This window comes from Psammomys obesus, unplaced genomic scaffold (genome assembly GCF_907164565.1).
Source record: "Psammomys obesus unplaced genomic scaffold, mPsaObe1.curated_primary_1811, whole genome shotgun sequence".
Lineage (NCBI taxonomy): Eukaryota > Metazoa > Chordata > Mammalia > Rodentia > Muridae > Psammomys > Psammomys obesus.
The window spans coordinates 4,391,242-4,409,369 of NW_026592510.1; the positions used below are offsets into that span (position 1 = coordinate 4,391,242).

An 18,128-nucleotide genomic window follows, 5' to 3' on the forward strand; every position below is an offset into this window, starting at 1 on the left:
ACACACACACACACACACACACACACACACACACACACACACACACAAAACTGAATGGGCTCCCTGGGGAATCTCCTCACACCAGCTTCTTCAAACCGCATCCCCTCACAGAGACGTCTTGTTCCAGGAAGTTCCACTAGGAGGAGGCCCTTCCTCCAGGCACTAACGCGCTTCCTCTCTTACCCTGACAGATCATTGCCCCTCCGGAACGCAAGTACTCTGTCTGGATCGGCGGCTCCATTCTGGCCTCTCTCTCCACCTTCCAGCAGATGTGGATCAGCAAACAGGAATACGATGAAGCTGGTCCCTCCATCGTCCACCGCAAATGCTTCTAGGTCACCCCCTCCCTGCTCCGTGCGCAGCACACGACTGTGAATGTTTGGTGGCTCAGCGCCCTCAGTTCCTTTCCAAATCATCCCTGCCCAAAGCTTTGACTTGTTACTCGTGGGGTTTTTTTTTTGTTTTGTTTTGTTTTTTTCTCCTTTGTTTGTTTTTTAAAAATAAATCAGACATGTGCTACCCTAACTTTTGGTGCTGGCCTATCAACACCGAATCTGCGGTTTCCCGTTAAGTGGGACTCATTTATTATGGGGTGGCTCCCTCTAGTGGTCAAGAGAGGATGTGACACAGTTAGAAAGACAAGTTCCCAGGCAACAGGAAAAAACTCACTTCAACAGAGGAAATGATGTAAACAGGATGCATTTGAGAGTGCAAAGGTCATGCATTTATTACATATGATAATACGTATTGGTGCCAATAGAAAAAAAAAAATCTACACTGACTTTACAACTTGCTGAGTGACTATACATATAGGTAACCTCATAGGTAAAAACAAAATAATTTTACATGTATTTAAGATTTGGCAAGCAAAAAGGATTTATTAAAATCGCATTTTTTGTATTAAAGCATACAGCTATGCTTGAATATTCGTGTATGACTTTTAATTTGCACCAAGACTTGTGCATTATTTAACTTTAATGCACTTCAAAATTTGTGCGTTTTAGAAGGTGTATTTTTTCTTAGTTTGTTTTTTAAAAGAATATACTTTTTAAAATGGGTGGCTTGCCCATTGTCTGTCACTCAGGTCCCTGGGGATCCAAAGCCCCCTTCTGGCCTTTATTGGCACCAGGCACGCATGTGGTCCACACACACACAAGTACAGTACACACACACACACACACACACACACACACACACACACCATTCATACCTTTAAAAATATGATTCTAAATAAAATTTTACAGATAGACATTGTTATTTGCAGCACAATTTATTTCTGATGATATCCTTTGGGTACATTAATAGATATAGACTGAACATCATGGGGCCTCGTTTGAGACACAGCAACCCAAAAAAGGAAACTTCAAAATGTGCAAGAACAATAAATATCAAAGTTTTGGTCTGAAATATATAAATATAAAATATCAGTCACTTCTGGAAACATCATAAGAAATTCGGCAGCGACACATATCCATGGCAGGTATCTGGAGTGGGTGGTCCTGTATCTGGAGCATGTCACCTCAGATCCAGCACGGTCGTTTTCATGTCTTTTACTAATACATGGCTGCATATCTAGAAAAAAAAAGAAAACCAGTGTTACATAATAAGGTTTAATGCGCGTTCTTCTTTAGGGAAGGTATATTGATTTTCTTACTTTTTTTCTGAATTTTATAAATATTGCTGAATTAGGTTAGAGCCAACATAACATAAACATCGCTGAGAATAATTTCTGCTGCCTATTCACGTTGAACACCTGTGAAAATAATCACTGGGGTTGAGTCAGGCATCGAGGCATACACCTTTAATCACAGCTCCTAGAAGGCAGAGGAGGTGGCTTTCTGTGTGTTTGAGGGCAGTGTGGTCTGTGTGAGTTCCAAGGCTACACGGAAAGACCCTGTATTAACCACCACCACCACCACCACCATCATCATCCATGATGTCTACTCACACTGAACAGCCTGGGGTCCTTGGTGTGAGGATGAAAACCCTTCTTCTTACAAGTAGAAACCTCAAGCATGCCAGCATTGGTGAGCCTGAAAATGCCAGTGCTAAAGATAAGGGTGAAAATAAGCACAAAGTTAGGACCATCTCGGAAGTCATAAACACGTACATTTCCTCAAATGGGATGGAGGAAGAAAACACAAACCATGAACCCCCCTCCCGCCCGTGACTTTTACAACTAGCTCTGCCATGACTACTTTTAGAAACACTGGTCTCCAAGTACCTAGGGGACCCAAGAGGACAGGTAGCTGAACTGTGGAGACCCTACGTGAAAGGTCATACAGGTGTTCTTTACCAGATCAGATAGTTCTAATTTCTGTCCTAATGTCAGTGTGCTTTACGTCAATCATCAGGCATGTGGCAGTGTTGGGCTCTACGATAAACATGTCATTGAAACTATCTTCTAGTGTCCTCTGCATGTGAATCGACGGCAGGTGAGTATGAAGGATGTAGAAGTTGGCATCACAGTATCCATGTATCCTTTAACTTTCAGGTACAGTCAGGCCTCAGAAAATGTCCGCCTGATTCTTAAAATTCTAACTACTTGTAAACAGAGGTCTCCAGAAAATGAAAAGCCATTCTTGGGCTAAAAGATTTCCAAGGCAAGGCCACATGACCAAACATGTTGATTGTGGAGAGTTTGAATATTGTAGAGAAGGGCCCAATTATTCTGAGCTGTTTGCTTGTTCGTTTGTTTCCTTAAAAACTGTTCGCTGCCCACCTTTGTGGTTAGGACCATCACAAGATTTGGAAAATATTCTTAACAGACCTTTCACTAATCCAAAAGTTACAAATGTCACCAAACAACATGTGATCCCTACAGCACAGCTGTTTCCCCCCTGCTTTGCTGTCACCGTTCTACATGTTTTTGCCAATGTAGTTAGTAAATGTCGTGACAAACTAGCTTTGTTCTGTGGGTAATAAAATCTCACGGAACTACCCCCATGGTGAAGTAAATCTCTCAGGGGGACTTGAATCCATGTTCCTAGACCATCGAATTTGGCTCAAGAATAAAGTCCTTCTTTTCAAGATAAGACTTACATTTTGCGTTAACATATTACACAATAACATTTGTAGTCCCAAGCTAGGAAAGTTTTGGAGGTAATTGAGCAAGACTAGTAAATTTTTTCTTTTGAAAGAACAAAGAAGAGTAGAAATATGGTTTCAAAGGTCACCTGGGTTAGCATCCCTGATACATGTCATCACACTAGAAGAAGGGGAACTAGGAACTTCACCTTTAAAAGGACTTTAAAGAAAACAAAAATGAGTAAATAAAAATTAAAAAAAAATTATGGAGTTAGTTACAGGTACTAGCTTACCCAGCCCATCTCTTGCCTAAGGGCCTCATATACAAGTACCATGGCATGGTGGACTCTTGTCATACTTACTCTTTATGCTTTGGGGAGCACACGATGGCGAGAGCCTCTGGCAACATCAGCTGGTAGGAACAGTGAGTGTGAAGATCCACGCTGGATAGGAATGCAGTTTGTGTGGGGTGTGTCTACAGACAGGAAGGAAGACGGTCTCCTTAGGGAAGCTCTGCTTCAAACTTCTCCTGTAGCTTTCACTAAGCTAATGCACATGAAACACGTGTTTTGGTGAGGGCTGGTAGGATGGCTCAGTGGGTAGTTTGCCATGCAAGCCTGATGGCATGGCTTAGACGGCTGAAAGCTATGGTGGGGAGAGAACTGAGCCCTGACTGTGTCCCCTGACTTCCACGTGTGTGCCGTGGCACATGGACATGGCACATGGACACACATCACACTACTACAGCAACTCACTCAGTACTTACACTCACCACTGCTACTTAGCGCTCATAATCATGACACACAAATGCAAATTAATTGGGGAGGGCTGACGGAATTCTTCTTTCTCTACCATCTTCTTGTTGGTTTGGAGTGACTATAAACAAAGTTCCTAGCAGTGAATATGCTTTCCTTCTGGGAAAGAGTGAGACAGCTCCTCTGGCCAGAGGCTTTAAATCGATCAGTCCTCCATTAATCTAAGGAGGTAAGAATCCAGCTCTCTCAGTGCACATGCAAAGATCTCTAGACTTGGGAAGATAAAGCAACCTGACCGTGGAGATCAGCAACCCAGACTCTTGGACTCTTGTATATTCTTCTAGAATTAAAATATAGCACAGCACGTAGACTGCCAATAGCTCATCCTTTCAAACAGGAGAAGAGGATCTACACGTTGCTGATGGCGTTTGGGACTCATCAAGCTTAGCTACTGAAAATGCCGAGAGAGAAAAGAGAATAGAAACAAAATCCTGTCTATGCTCAAAAGTCAACCTCCTATAGAGCCACAGGCCCACAAGTCTCATGGACAAAATGCAGAGATTTAGCAGAGGAATGAGTGAGAGGGTTGACAGCATCTCTTCTGCCAGAGAATAACTTCTTTGACTAAAAAAGAGCAGTCTATGCCGTGGCAGAATGAAAGCTATGCTCTAAGGCACTGTGGTGCTGTGGAGGCCGCAACAGGTTGTCATAGAAAAACTACTATGCCCATCACTTTATTTCAGACTGAATGCGTCCAGGGAAGCACCCATGCCCCTCATTTTTGCCTCAAGGAGCCGTTTCTATGCTCATGAGGATGTTTATTAGGTCACACCATTTAAAATTACCACAACATCCTATAATTATTACAGTGGTATTATCTAACCTGCTATCAAATACAGACAGACACCTGCTGTATTTCATAAAATAGCTTTTACCTGGGGCATGGCAGATATTAACCTTCTGAACTAACTTTACCTCCCAGGCCCGATCTCTAGCTGTCTCCCATCCATGGCTCCAAAATACTAATTAATGTTCTCCATCTCCCCCATCCCACGCTAACTCATGGCTCCGGTCTGCTTCCTTCTCCTCTGATCCTCTTCTTCTCCTCCTCTCCTCGTGGTCCCTTGACCCCAGCCTCAGAACCCCGAACTCCACCTCTCTTTCTTCTGCCAAATGCCAAGCTTCAGAATTTTTTTTTATTAACCAATCAGCTTTAAATTAGGTGGAGCAAGGTTCCCACAACAAGGACAGCTATACGTGATAATGTGCTCGTCTGCACAGGAACAAGATCTTGAGGGCCAGTAATTAACTTCAAAATACATAGCACCAGGCCAACCCTCAACACGAGGGAATCTCTCCCATGGAAGCATGGTATTCCCATTGCAAAGGAAAATGATGGTGGTGGTGGTGATGGTGGTGGTGGTGATGTGGTCATGGTGGTAGTGATGATGGTGGTGGCGGTGGTGGTGGCAGCAGCAGTAAATGCCATTTGTCACAAAGGAACTTAGTACTAGGCAGGAAACAAATCACCTCCCATGAATTAGGACAGAGAGCTCTCACTAAGGTCTGTGCTGTTTTAACCCCCCACTCCCGTGTAGATAAGGAGATGAACGAGATAAACAGCACAGTAATTTCCGGAAGTCAAATTAGTCAGTCAAGCCAGGACATTTAAAACTTAAATCCAGGTCTGTCAGATCCTGATTCAGACTTCCTTCCTGAGAGGAAGCTTGTCTGGAAGATCCAGGCTGGTATTAGCTGCTGTTAGTTATTATGTGCTATAAAAACCAGGGCGACTTTGAGCTGCTTCAGAAATGTAACATTTGTGTATTTTCATTCAACCCCAACAGCTTGATACTATAAAACCAATTTAAATCTAAAGTACTGACAGTTTAGAATGATGGCAAATCTGTTATTTAAACAACTTAAATTCACTATGGTGTACACAACAGACACAGCATATGTCAGGAAAATGTTTGATTCTAACTTGGAGATTTTTATCAAGGAGAACACTGACTGGCCTGCATAGGTAATTTTAAAAACTGTTACCACTTTTAGTTATAATCTCCTTGATACAGCACACATGTGTCCGAGTATGTGTGCGTGTGCAAGCGTGTTTGCATAAGAGAGTGATATATGCACATGTTCATGTGCGTGCGGGCATAGAGAGGTTAGCATCTAGTGTGTCCCTTTATTGCTCACCACCTTATTTTTGAGTCAGTTTCCCCCCATTGAACCCGGAGCTCACGAACATGGCTAAGCTGGCTGCCTACCAGCTGCCAAGGATCTGCCTGCCTCTGTTTCTAGGCTCATGCCGCAGGTCCAGCATTTTAGGTAGGCACCGTGGTTTGGAACTCAGGTCTTCATTTTTATGCAGCAAGTACACGTACATAAGGACTTGACTCATCTCCCCAAGCCTTCTGTGCTACCGCATATTTTGCATTTTAAAAGACATTTTACATAAATAAATTCTGTTAGGCTCAGTACTTTAAAAGCAGCCATTTAAATCCAATAGTAAGGTACAGTATTTATTATTAAATGATGACTAGAAAATTTTGCTGCTCTCTTTTACAAATAAGTTCTCACACCTGAGGGGCAGTTTTGACTTTTCAAAGGGCTTTCATCTGCTATCTTGTTTACGAATTACATCCGGTCAGTGTGAGAACTCATTAGCTTCATTCAGTCGATGAGAGAACTTGAAAATAAGGAGTTAGCAGTCCTGACTAAGCTAGAGTGACTTAAAGGCAGAGCAGGAGTGACGTCTCCACCCTCCTAAATTATAAAGTGTGTGAGTGAGTGTGTGTGTGTGTGCGCGCGCGCGCGAGCGCACACGCCCACACTGCTCCTGCCTGGCACTTTCCTACAAACAAATAAAATGCAAAACAATCCCTGTTCATTCTTTGGGGTCTATTGATGACACCCAGATTGTGCCTTCGAACTTTTTGGCCTCCATCCCATGCTAATGAGATGACATGTCTCTGTCAGCTATCATTAGAATGATGGCACTCTGTAGGGGAACCTAATCAAAGAGACAGCAGTGACAGGTGTGTCCTTTAAGGATGTGACGAATAGCAGCCCCACAGATGGGATTTGGGGTGAGGAAGTGTTCTCTGCCTCTTCCACTTTGAGGAGAGAGCACCAAGATGTTGCCTTGAAGCAGAAATTGGCTCTCACTGGACACCAGTGCCAACACTTCGATGTTTCTCCCAGTCCCTAGAACTGTAAGAATGAAACCTCTCCTCTTTGTAAATTATCTGGTCTCAGTATTTTACTATAGATGCATAAACAAACACAGTGCCCAAGATTGAGTTGTGTATAACTAACTAGAAAAAAAAAATTAGATAACTTGAACTATATAAAAAAAAGCAGACTACCTTAATTAATAAGAAACCATAGTTTTTCTGAGCCTCTAAAAAATGTTAAGGAATTCACTAGCATTATTTCCTTTAATATTGAGCATCACATGAAGTCAATTACGGTTCCCACCCTGTGAATGATGAAGCTGCTGTCACAGCTAACCTCACTCGACGATGTTTCTTATCATGAACTCTTAGCAGAACTGACATTTATTAAACTTGTGTCTATTTGATGTATAAGCGCAGTTTCACACCTACAGTGGCTGGGGAGTGTTAAAACCCAATATTCTAGCCGTAGCCATTTGTTCAACTCCCTGGCCATTTTATGTATATGTTTCTTCTGTGCAGGGCAGGGCACTGGAATGTGTGGCCATCTTTACTATACGCAAACATTGTTTAAAAGAAGTGTCATGCAAAAAAAGGTTTATAATCTAATTTCAACCCACAGCAAAAAAAAAAAAAAAAAAAAAAAAGGAGCCTATTGCACAGTTAAGAATCTGGCTAACGCTCCATTAGATTATCTGAACTCATATGAGGAAGACCCACTGTCATGTATTAAAAAAAGTATGAGATATCCCTTTCAGGTCCAGATGTGACAGATTTATATACAGCTCAGCACTGAATAAACTGCTTTAGTATCATGATACTTATTACCTCCAGGAAAATATGAAAACAAGAAGCTATTTAAATTCAGCTAAATTCCTGTCTGAAGAAAACAACACACCATACAAAAACAAACTGAAATCTAAAAGGCCAAACGTACATGAATCCAGCCCAGCGTGAGGAGACCATGTTGATCTTGAACACTGAATAACTCTTCAACGTTCTCCACGTCACAATAGTCTGGGCCTGCAGACTGCTTTGGTACGACTACATGAGTGATAGTGAATTCATTATGTGTCTAGAAAACAATCATCCAAAGAAAGTAATAAGCCTCTGACAGAGGAAGCATCTGAACAGGACGAGGGATGTTATCGACTAGCAGAGCTGGCCACCTGTAATGCCCCTCACTACACACTGTCACAATTCAAAAAAACAAAACAAAACAAAAAAACAAAAAAACAAACAAAAAAAAAAAACCAGAAAAACTGAGTGCTAAAAGTTTTGGGCATACATTGTTTAGGGCTTGAAACCCATATCTGCTGAAGAAAAAAAACAAATAAATTAGGAGAGCAATGCATAATTATTAACAAATAAAGCCATGGCATACTTAACCGACAATGGAAAATGTCTTCACACAGCAAGGCTGGGCTTCTTTAGAGGGACAGAGACTAAGTTAGCAAATGCGTGCTGCTACTAAAAGGCATTCCTAAGAATTGTAGGGGCTGGTGTGTAATTTTTAGTAATTGTATGTAAGAATTATGAAAGAATTAGGACTTTTATCCAAAAGTCACCAGTGGCTTTTACAATTAAGCAAAGAGAAAGAAGAAACACATCGTTCTCCTTGGGGAAAAGTATGGAAAATAAAGGGTCTTGAAGTAAAGATTGGGGTTTTTAGGTCCCTGGGCTGTGAGATGCTGTCATCCTCTGAGCCTGCTGGCCTTCCCATCCTTCTAAAAAGGCCACCTTCTCTCCACCTCCATGGTGAGCACTGTTCCTTGCATCTTAATTTGTGATGTCATTTTTCTAATAGAGTTTTACGGTGTTTCCGAGATTTTAGAGTTCGTTTTTTAGAAAGCCGAATTCACAAATACCGGCAGTAGTTTAAGGGAGTTAATTGTATAAGATTAATTTCAGAATATTAACTCCCCTCCATCTACCCTGCTTTTCCTATCGTGGGGAAGCCAGTGCTAATCAAAGAATTCCAGAGATGAAATGAGACCGTACCAGTTTTCCGCAGAGGATCCCGCAGGTTTCTATTCCTCTTACTGTGTTAGATTCAGCCAGCAGCAGAAATTTATGGCAAAGGTCTCTTGATAAAGCTACACACCTCAGTCCTTCAACCACTAAGTCTAAGACAGAGAAAGGAGAAACATGCTAAATAAAAACAAACTTGGATCTTGTTCTTTAAAAACGAATTTCAGCAAGCTACTAAAGTACAAATTTCAACACTGGAACCACCAGGTGTTTCGCTTTCCATGGTTTAATTAAAAAAACAAGAACAAAAATCTCTTGAAAGTAAGCATTGGGTAGAAGGAGGGCAAACTGACACATATGTTTCATACACAAATTATTTTATGTGAAAGTTTATTAAAAGGCAGCACTGTTACATAGCTGCCCTCCGGAACAACTCCTGCATGTGTGTTTTCTTTCTGCACACCCCAAATATGGCAAAGAACCTACAGGCCACAGTTCACACATCCTAAGGCACAGGATGAATATTCCTTACCATGTTGGCTATGTGCTACCTTCTCTCTTCATGAACATTGTTGGGGACAAACAAAAGAAACTCAGTGATAAGTGCTACCATTTCATTTTCAAACTCCGTTTAATCATAGGGAGAAAGGTCCTAATCATAGGTTCAAGGTCCTAGGGCCTAGGGGACTTCCCAATAGCTGAACAGCTTCTGTTGTAAAAAAACAGTTGTCTGAGTCCAGACATCTCAGGGACAATTTGTAAGGATACAGTTGTCTGAGTCTAGACCTCTCAGGGACAACTTCTCCATCTTGGTGGCAGGGTCAAACAAGTTCATGTTCACAGGCCCGGGGACCTACTCCTATCCTGACTGACGGAAAGTTCCTTGCCCAACCCCTTATGTAAAAATATGATTGGACACTGCCGCAGCCCATCCTGCTCCCCCTCAATTTATAGCTTCATCCTTTAAATACGCTGGACAACGTCCCTTCAGGGTCGTAATTTGGCTCCCAAGTCTGTTCCGTGGCCCCGATCAATCAATAGCAGCTTGATGACAGTAAATTTTTGTCATCCGCATTGACTTGGTGTTTGAGTTATGTCGGATTTAAATGGACCTCAGAACAATGGGAGTGATCTGTAAACCACAGGACATTTTACTTTTGGAAACGATCACTAGCAAAGAAGCACGCACAGTGATTGCCCTGGGCGCCTCTGTGGAAAAGGATTGCCTAATCAATTTGGGGAACTTGGTAGAGGTGATACATACGGCAGTGTTTCAGGCCACTAACTGCTGGTGGAAAGCCACAATGTTCACAGGTTAGCTATCGATGTGACTGAGACCCCACCAGTCCAGGCTACTGTCATATGCTTCACCAAAGTATCTGACTATTGCACAGGGTCTCAGAAAACAATTTTTTCACTGTCTTTCCTCTCCAGTGTCTCCCTTTAAGATGAATGTGCGTCTTGAGGAAAACACCGAGAAGGAAAATAAATGCTTGGACTCCTCATTCAAAATCTCTATTCAATATCGAAATATGATTGCTTCCTAATCAGGCAAGTTATGTGGGTTGGATTTTAAAGTTAGATATAGTCAGGGTCGGATGCACCTGTGTCCTCTATCACTTACTCTGAACAGCACTCAGAGTGGCTGCTGGCTTTAGGGCCCTGTTCACTGGAGGAGAGTGGTCGGCAAAATCCCTTCCATCGCTCTTTAGAGGCTGATCCGCAAATACATTCTGCAGAGAGTTGTTCTGGCGGGTGGAAAAGCAGGACAGCCCACTTCCGTCAGTCTGCTCCAACAGCACCCTGGAGTCCTGACCTCGAATCTGGCCCCGGGCCAACTCCTGCTTCTTGAGTTGATCTTCAAAAAACAGGAACTGTTCGGATTCTAGTTGCTGCTGGCGCATCTGAGCGATCCGCTTGCGTTCTGCCTCTATCAGTCTCTGGTGTTCCAACTTCTTGAGAATTTCAGCTTTATATTTGTTCTAAGATGGTTGCCAGAAAAAAAAAAAATGTTAGTTTCTGAGACAAAAAACACCAAACTGAAAGTAGATAGTTTCAGTCTTCTGGCAGTGAGAGACAGAGACAGAGACGGTGAGAGAAACAGAGACATAGACACAGACACAGAGAGACAGAGTTTCAAAGTAACAAAAATAAATAAATAAATATTGCGGCTAAAAGGCTTAATTTGATGAAGGAAAGTTTCTAAATTCATCGTATTTCACCGGAGTCAGCACAGCAGCCATGCTTTCTCCATCCCCCCGAGCGTCTAAATACTAGACCCTGCAGAGGACGACCCATGCTCCCATTACAGATTAGTGAGAACACCCCACGCCAGCCAGCCAGCCAGCCAGCCAGCCAGCCAGCCAGCCAGCCAGCCCTCCTGCTCTGGGATTGTTTGCAGAGGTAGAGAGACTGGAGTGAAGCAGGCAGCATCTGCAAACGGTCACTACGAAAAGGCAGAGTAGCATGTCTAATAATCTCAGAAGACTTCAGAATTTGCATCCTTAATCCAAGAACCTATGGATTTACTGGGTAATCTCTCCTTCCTTTCAATGCCTGTTGTTCTCCTTTCACCATGTAATGAAAATCCAGAAATAAAAAAAATCCACTGAACTATGATTATTTTTCATGTACATGGTTAGTTGTTCTATCTTGATGGAATATTGAATTTGAGAACTAAATTCACATTTCCAAGGCCTACATAATTAAATACATCAAAAACTATGCTCCGTTCTGTCTACTTTCAGCTGCTTCTGTTCATCTGAAAAAAAAAAAAAAAGTGTTAGCCATCTGGCTCAAGGTTACATTGGCAGGAGTTGGTTGAAAGCTCTATTTAAATCACTGTAGGAAATCTATTTCCTAATGCATTGCTTTATTAGATGTTTTAGGAAATGAACATACCACATCCCTAGAGCATGTGCTTAACCTGGACACCCACATGAATTTTTTATTAGTTTTACATCATTACATCTTCAATTTTTAATTTAAATGTATACATTTCAAAAAGTCATACACAAAATTTAAAAATCATTTTTCACAGAAAAACGTAAAGAAATAAATGTGCCAATTGAACTTACTTTGCTTTGCAAATATTCTTGGTATTCTACGTTATATTTCCTTAACAGGTCCTTTTTCAATTCATCTGTCCTTGGGAATGCAATCTCCTTCAGTTTCTTTCAAAAACACACACATATCAGTTAGTGAGATTTTCAATATACCCTTTCAGAGCATCAGCTGAGAAAGAAAAACAGCTGGAATGTATATTAGAAATCAAGTTATAAAAAGCAGAAATGATCTCAGAAAAATAAATCTATTCTAGGATTCCAGAATACAGCTTTTAGGAATGAAAAAAAAAAAAAAACCGTGCATGTGTGTGTGTGTGTGTGTGTGTGTGTGTGTGTGTGTGTGTTCTTTGTAGGATAACTATTGATTCAACTAGTTAGATAAGCATTTTAGGTAGGTACCAATATAATTGCACGTTGCATTTGTAAATCATTCAACATTGATGTTACAAAGGGTATTAAGGGGTATACAGTGGCTCGGGATGTCAGAGGTAAAAAGCAGCTAAGGACCCTTTCATAAAAATTCATCTTCAAAGTCCTAATACCAGATCTACTGAATTCATATCTTAGGAAGGAGTGAAGGAGCCAGGATCTCAGACAACTTCTTCAGTGGTCTCACTGACAGGAAAACCCAGGAAACTGGATAGAGTCCTATCACCCCCTCCCTCTGGAGGAAAGGAAGCAAAAGCCTTGTGAGATTGGTTCATATAAGTTGCTGGTGGATGGCCTAGTTAGGAGGAGGATCCAAGCATCTCAGCTCCAGCTAAACTCTCCCTCCAGAATTTCTCCCTAGGAAGTAAATAGTTACATCACTTAACAACAGGGACATGTCCTAAGAAACATATATTTCAATGATTACATTTCTATGTAGAAAATTACAGTATCCACTTTCACAAATGAAGATAGTTACAATGTCACTGAGCATTAGAATTTAATGAGAATTCTGTCATCTACAGGGTTCAAGGGATGAAACCTCATGGAGCAAACTACAAGACTGTAGCTAAAATGAGGCCACCTCAAAAATCAATAGTTATTTCAAATAGTTATTTCATCCTGTAGAGAGCAATCAAAATAAACTAAGATGGCTGCTTCAAGCAAGTACAGGGAAACTACCATTAAAATGTCATAGCTGTTGGAATGGGGTTCTTGTGCTTAAACTCTCCAGAGCATAAGACAAGGAAGAAAGGAAGCTGTGAATCAGCAATGGGTACTTAGGAGCATTTGATCCCATGGTTCATTGTACCTTCATGATGTCCTGCTTCTCCGGTACTTCACACTGTTGGTAATCTCGATGGCCGGGAAGTTTTTCTACAAACAATCTAGAGAAAGAGAAAAGCATAGCATTAACATTCTGCGACAGCAAAAAGCAAGTGGCTTTCTAACAAGCATTCTTAAAAAAAAAAGATCCACTCAATAACTTTTTCCTTAGCAATGGTCTTTCCACCCACCTTTTCAGTAAAGGTTGGTACGACTATTATTTGGACTCTACAAGTACTTACTATGTTAATGTTCCATCTTGGAGGGATGCTTGCTAAGAACAGGGTATTCTGAGGGGAGGTAAACCTACCATCTTTCAGGGAAGCTCCTTAAACTCAGGAAGCAAACAACCTGAAAAGTTCAGGAAATCCCTAAAACTGATCAGATTCACTAGGCCCTCCTTTCTCAAGCACTTATGAACAGTAAGTACTGCTAAAAGACATTCTCAGACAAGCTGAGCTACCTAGAAGGGGCCTAGACCACCTGAATGGCCTGAAAGAGACAGATTCCAACCTGTTGAGCTGCCAACACGTTGTGCTGTGTGCTCCAGGTTTCCAGGTTTCATGAGCTGTCACCCGTGCTGGGAGTGGGGTTTTGATATTGCAGCTGTCTTTGAGTCATTTCTGTTCCTGTATGTAACCCTTCACATACACTCCTGTAAATAACCCCAATAAAATCCATTTGGGTGGTATCCTTTCTTTGGTTTGTTGTCAGTTCCCTATGTGGGGTGAGTAGACATTCACGTCTCCCCAGAAACAGTGTCACACAATAAACAGCAACAACGAAAGACTGAGACAATATTTCAAACAAGGTGAAAGACAAAGAGTGACACCTCAGGTTGTTTTCTGCATGCTGTGGCCTACGTGCACCTGTTCTCATGCACACAAATGCACACACCCACATAGCCATCACACACACACACACACACACACACACACACACACACACACACAGGAGCGCGCCACATGCTCTAGGACAGGGGTTTTCAACCTTCCTAATCTTGTGACCCTTTAATACAATTCATCATGTTGTGGTGACCCCCAACCATAAAATTATTTTTGCTACTACTTCATAATGTAACACTTTGCAACTATTACAAATCATAATAGAAACATCTGTGTTTTCCAGTGGTCATAGGCAAACCCTTGTGAAAGGGTCATTTGACCCCCTCCCCCAAAAGAGTCGTGAACCATACATAGGTTGAGAAATGCTGCTCTAGATGAAGTAGTATGGCTCCTCTTCCCAGAAAGCTTATGCTCCTATGGGAAGAAAGTGGCATAAATTGTGACATTATAGCTGTGAAGAACGAGATGGGTTAGTCTCACTACTGAGCCTCAATCGCTCCCGGACCTTCCTTTCATTGCTGAGGCTCAAAATGGTCTAACTGGTTTGAACGTGAAAACTCCCATGGTATGCACACTGCCATATCAAAATATCACAAATGTATCGTTCCAGTGTTCTCAATCTGAAGACCACTGAAAGACTGGTTCTCAACCTTCCTAAGGATGTGACCCTTCAGCACAGTTCCTCATATTGTGGTGACCTCATCCATAAAATTACTTCTGTTGCAACCTCATAACCATAACTTTGCATAACTGTTAAGAATAATAATGCAAATACCTGATATGAAGGATATCTGATATTCGAACCCTGCAAAAGATTCATTTGACCCCCAAGGGGGTCACGAACCATGGGCTGAGAACGGCTCCTCTAAAACAAGACTTACGTTATAAATTTGTTATAAAGAACAAAGGCATTTTCCAGGTTTCCTTCTTCCAAGTACACAGATGCCATCCTCTCCATTTCCACTCCGGACCTGAAGTAGCGGCGTGGGGTGATGTCTTCATTAATGGAGATATTACAACCAAGCTTGCTTAGGGCGCGGACCCGTTCTTCTGGGCTTAGAGAAACATCTGTGTGGTCAGGCATGGCAGCTAACTTTTTCTGCAATACAGCATGTATATCTCTGATTACAATCCTTTAAATGTGCATAACTATTTAATTTGTGTATTTTCTGTTCCAAAACCCAATACTAATACCTCAAAATCCATTCAACAAAATAAAAAATCTCTTTGCATAAGCACACCCCAAAAGACACACATCCAAGAAGAATAAACACTTTCATGGGTATAAGACCTCTTAATAAGTTTCAAAGTAGATGTATGTGGCATTTCCTAGGTATTCAAATGTTTCGGGTAAAGCATCATTAGAGTTCATGTAATCTCTGGGTGTGACCCATTCTGGGTCACTCTTGTTACACTAAGGCTCACACCATTGACTTTGAGGTTCACCAGAAAGCTGCCTGCATTAAAGCTGTTAGGATTTGATTCTATTCCACAATATATCTGCTTTCATTAGCACAATATATCTGCTTTCCCTTCACTGTCACAGAACAAAAGAAATGACAACAACAATAACAAAATCTACTGATAAGTCCCAGAAAAGCTCTTTCAGGAAAAACAGCACCCCCCCCAAGCCATTTCTTAAACATAAATAAATCTATTAAACTTCCACCCAACAGTAATTGCTCTCTTACTTAGTTCTCAACAGAGAAAATAATAATAAATTATGGAGAAAAGTCACATCTAATGCATTCTTTGACTTTTCCTAATGAAGCCATTATGGACATCCTCGGAAGTGCAGAGAGCATTCGTATTCAGGATAATGATTCAGAAGAAGACAACGTGCTTCAGAGATGCAAGGCTTGGATTATCTTCCTCATTTATTAAGGGCCCAGCAATAAATGTTTTGTGTTCTTTGCTACAACTCGAGTTCAGCTCTCCACATGTGAGAGCAGCTGTTCAGCAATGGTGAAACAAGTCTGGCTCCTTGCCAAGGCGATGAACCCAACACCCAGACCACAGCTTGTTTTCCCCTTGATCAGACTTGTCTGTCTCAAGAGTATGGGCCAGGCACCTGCAGCATCAGCCGCAACCGGGCCCTTCTTAAAAATGCAAATTCCTAACAGGCTCCACTGCCGCTCCACAAACTCAGGGTCTCTGGAGGTGGCTGCAAAACTGAGGCATCAGTTGGTGTTCCTCAAAGAACCTAATGCATTCTCCAGCTTCACCCCGGAGAAAACTCAGCTTCTTGTGGCCTTCCTTAATCAGCTATTGGTAGCTCATAAGCCCATCTATAGTGAATGTGTAGATTTGAATAAGCGTTCAACGTTTTTGTTCATGGGAAGGAGTGCAGGAGGTTAGATACATCTGTGTCATCTGATTTAGTTTACTTCCAATTTTAAGGCAAGTAGAACACTAGAAATGTGAAATGACCTTTGATTCTAACGGCTTTATACATGCACACATACATAGGTGTATATGGCCATATATGTCTGTATGTGTTTATACATATATATATGGCCATATAACTTTTCTTATGGTTACATTAAGCTGAATGGAGCCATACTTTTTTTTTTCTATCTTAATGCTGTTAACTTTTGATCAGACCTGTAGCAATGGACATGAAAGCTCCTTCCTTCTATTTCCTCCCCAAGGAAGTGCCAGGGACTGGACTTCCTCTCTGCAAAGTCTCCAGGTACCTTTTCTGTGACTTGATGGAGAGCACATACTCCAATTAGAGTTTTGGAAATGGTAAGATTCGATTTCCTGCATTCCCAGAGGAAAGAAGTTTCTGGTCCAAGTGACCACAATAAAAGGCTACTCAAAATTTTGATCCTCACCTTACACATTTTCATCTGTTTTCTCTTGGTCGCAAATTGCAAAGCTAGAGACATGACGAGTAGCAATGTGGCATATGCTTTTCTCACCTAAGTGAGTTCATGCTAACGTAAAACATATCTCCTTCATTAGGTAACAGGAACCAAATATAGTTAGCATGAAGAATTAGTTTAAAGTTTTAAAGCACAATAGAGTGACAAAGAAAGGGGCACAGATTTATAAGAGACTGTTAAAGTTTCTAAGAGAACTAGAAATGATAGCTGCCCTGATTTGATCATTGCAAAGTGTATACATTTGCTTATAAATATGTTTTTAAAAGATTCTGTTGGAATTTCTTAAATGCATTTTTTTAAATCAACATCTTTTCATGATAAAATTCCTGTAGAAAGTAGGGATGGAGTGAATCAATATCATCTTAATAAAGGTACATAAGAGAAACCAATAGCCAACATTATGTTAAACAAACAAACAAAAAAAAAAAACTTGAAGCATTCTCACTATAATCGAGGACAAGACAAATAATGTCACCACTCCTATAAAATTCAGTGCTTGAAGTTTTAGCTAGAACAATAAGACAAGAGAATGAAATAAGAGATACAAATAGGAATGGGAAAGGTCAAAGTATCCCTGTTTGCAAATGATTTTTATGAGATGCTCCAAGGATTCTACCAGACTATAAAATTAACATTAAAATCAATAGCCTTCCTATATACTGTTAAGACAGACCAAGAAAGAAACCTGGAAAACAATCCCATTCATAGTAGCTTTAAAAATACCTGAAATTCCTCAATCTGTGCTTTATTTGCTCTATCTTTATCCCTGCACATCTTGAAGGCAGGGTGAATTCTGAAGTTTTTGTGGATGGGTTGGTGTTCACCTCCCTCTGCTAGGACTAGTCTAGTAAGAGGATGTCCTCTTCAGTCTCTATGGCCTCTGCTACTGGGAATCCCTGCTTGAGTCCCCCTCATATCCTCCCAGAAGCCTACACCGACTTAGGTCTTCAGATTGTCATAGAGATGCCCCACCCTTGGTTTCTCTTTTTTCTACAGGCCTCTGTCCTCTCTTCCTTACTCTCCCCAGGTCTAATCTCCACCTTCTTAACTCTGCACCCTCTCTCCTACATTGTTCCCTCTCTTGAGATGCTAATTCCATCTATCTATCTATCTATCTATCTATCTATCTATCTATCTATCTATC

At 41.2% G+C, this 18,128-nt stretch overlaps 2 protein-coding genes across 3 annotated transcripts in view; one reads left to right on the forward strand and one right to left on the reverse strand.

The window, feature by feature from the left end:
• The window catches only part of Acta2 (actin alpha 2, smooth muscle), a 13,797-nt gene extending 13,272 nt beyond the window's left edge, over positions 1-525 (forward strand). The window contains exon 9 of the mRNA XM_055614021.1: positions 192-525. Coding sequence (XP_055469996.1) covers positions 192-335 — 144 coding nt within the window. The 3' untranslated portion in view covers positions 336-525. The remainder of the gene's footprint in view (positions 1-191) is intronic.
• Positions 526-1,257: 732 nt separating this feature from the next.
• Stambpl1 (STAM binding protein like 1) overlaps positions 1,258-18,128 on the reverse strand; it is a 50,388-nt gene continuing 33,517 nt past the window's right edge. For both annotated transcript variants that reach the window (XM_055613905.1, XM_055613904.1), the window contains 9 exons: positions 14,978-15,195; positions 13,238-13,313; positions 12,010-12,105; positions 10,557-10,914; positions 8,963-9,087; positions 7,899-8,036; positions 3,390-3,502; positions 1,949-2,048; positions 1,258-1,572 (listed from right to left, as the gene is read on the reverse strand). In XM_055613905.1, the coding sequence (XP_055469880.1) occupies positions 1,516-1,572; positions 1,949-2,048; positions 3,390-3,502; positions 7,899-8,036; positions 8,963-9,087; positions 10,557-10,914; positions 12,010-12,105; positions 13,238-13,313; positions 14,978-15,195 (1,281 nt within the window). In that variant the 3' untranslated portion in view covers positions 1,258-1,515. The remainder of the gene's footprint in view (positions 1,573-1,948; positions 2,049-3,389; positions 3,503-7,898; positions 8,037-8,962; positions 9,088-10,556; positions 10,915-12,009; positions 12,106-13,237; positions 13,314-14,977; positions 15,196-18,128) is intronic.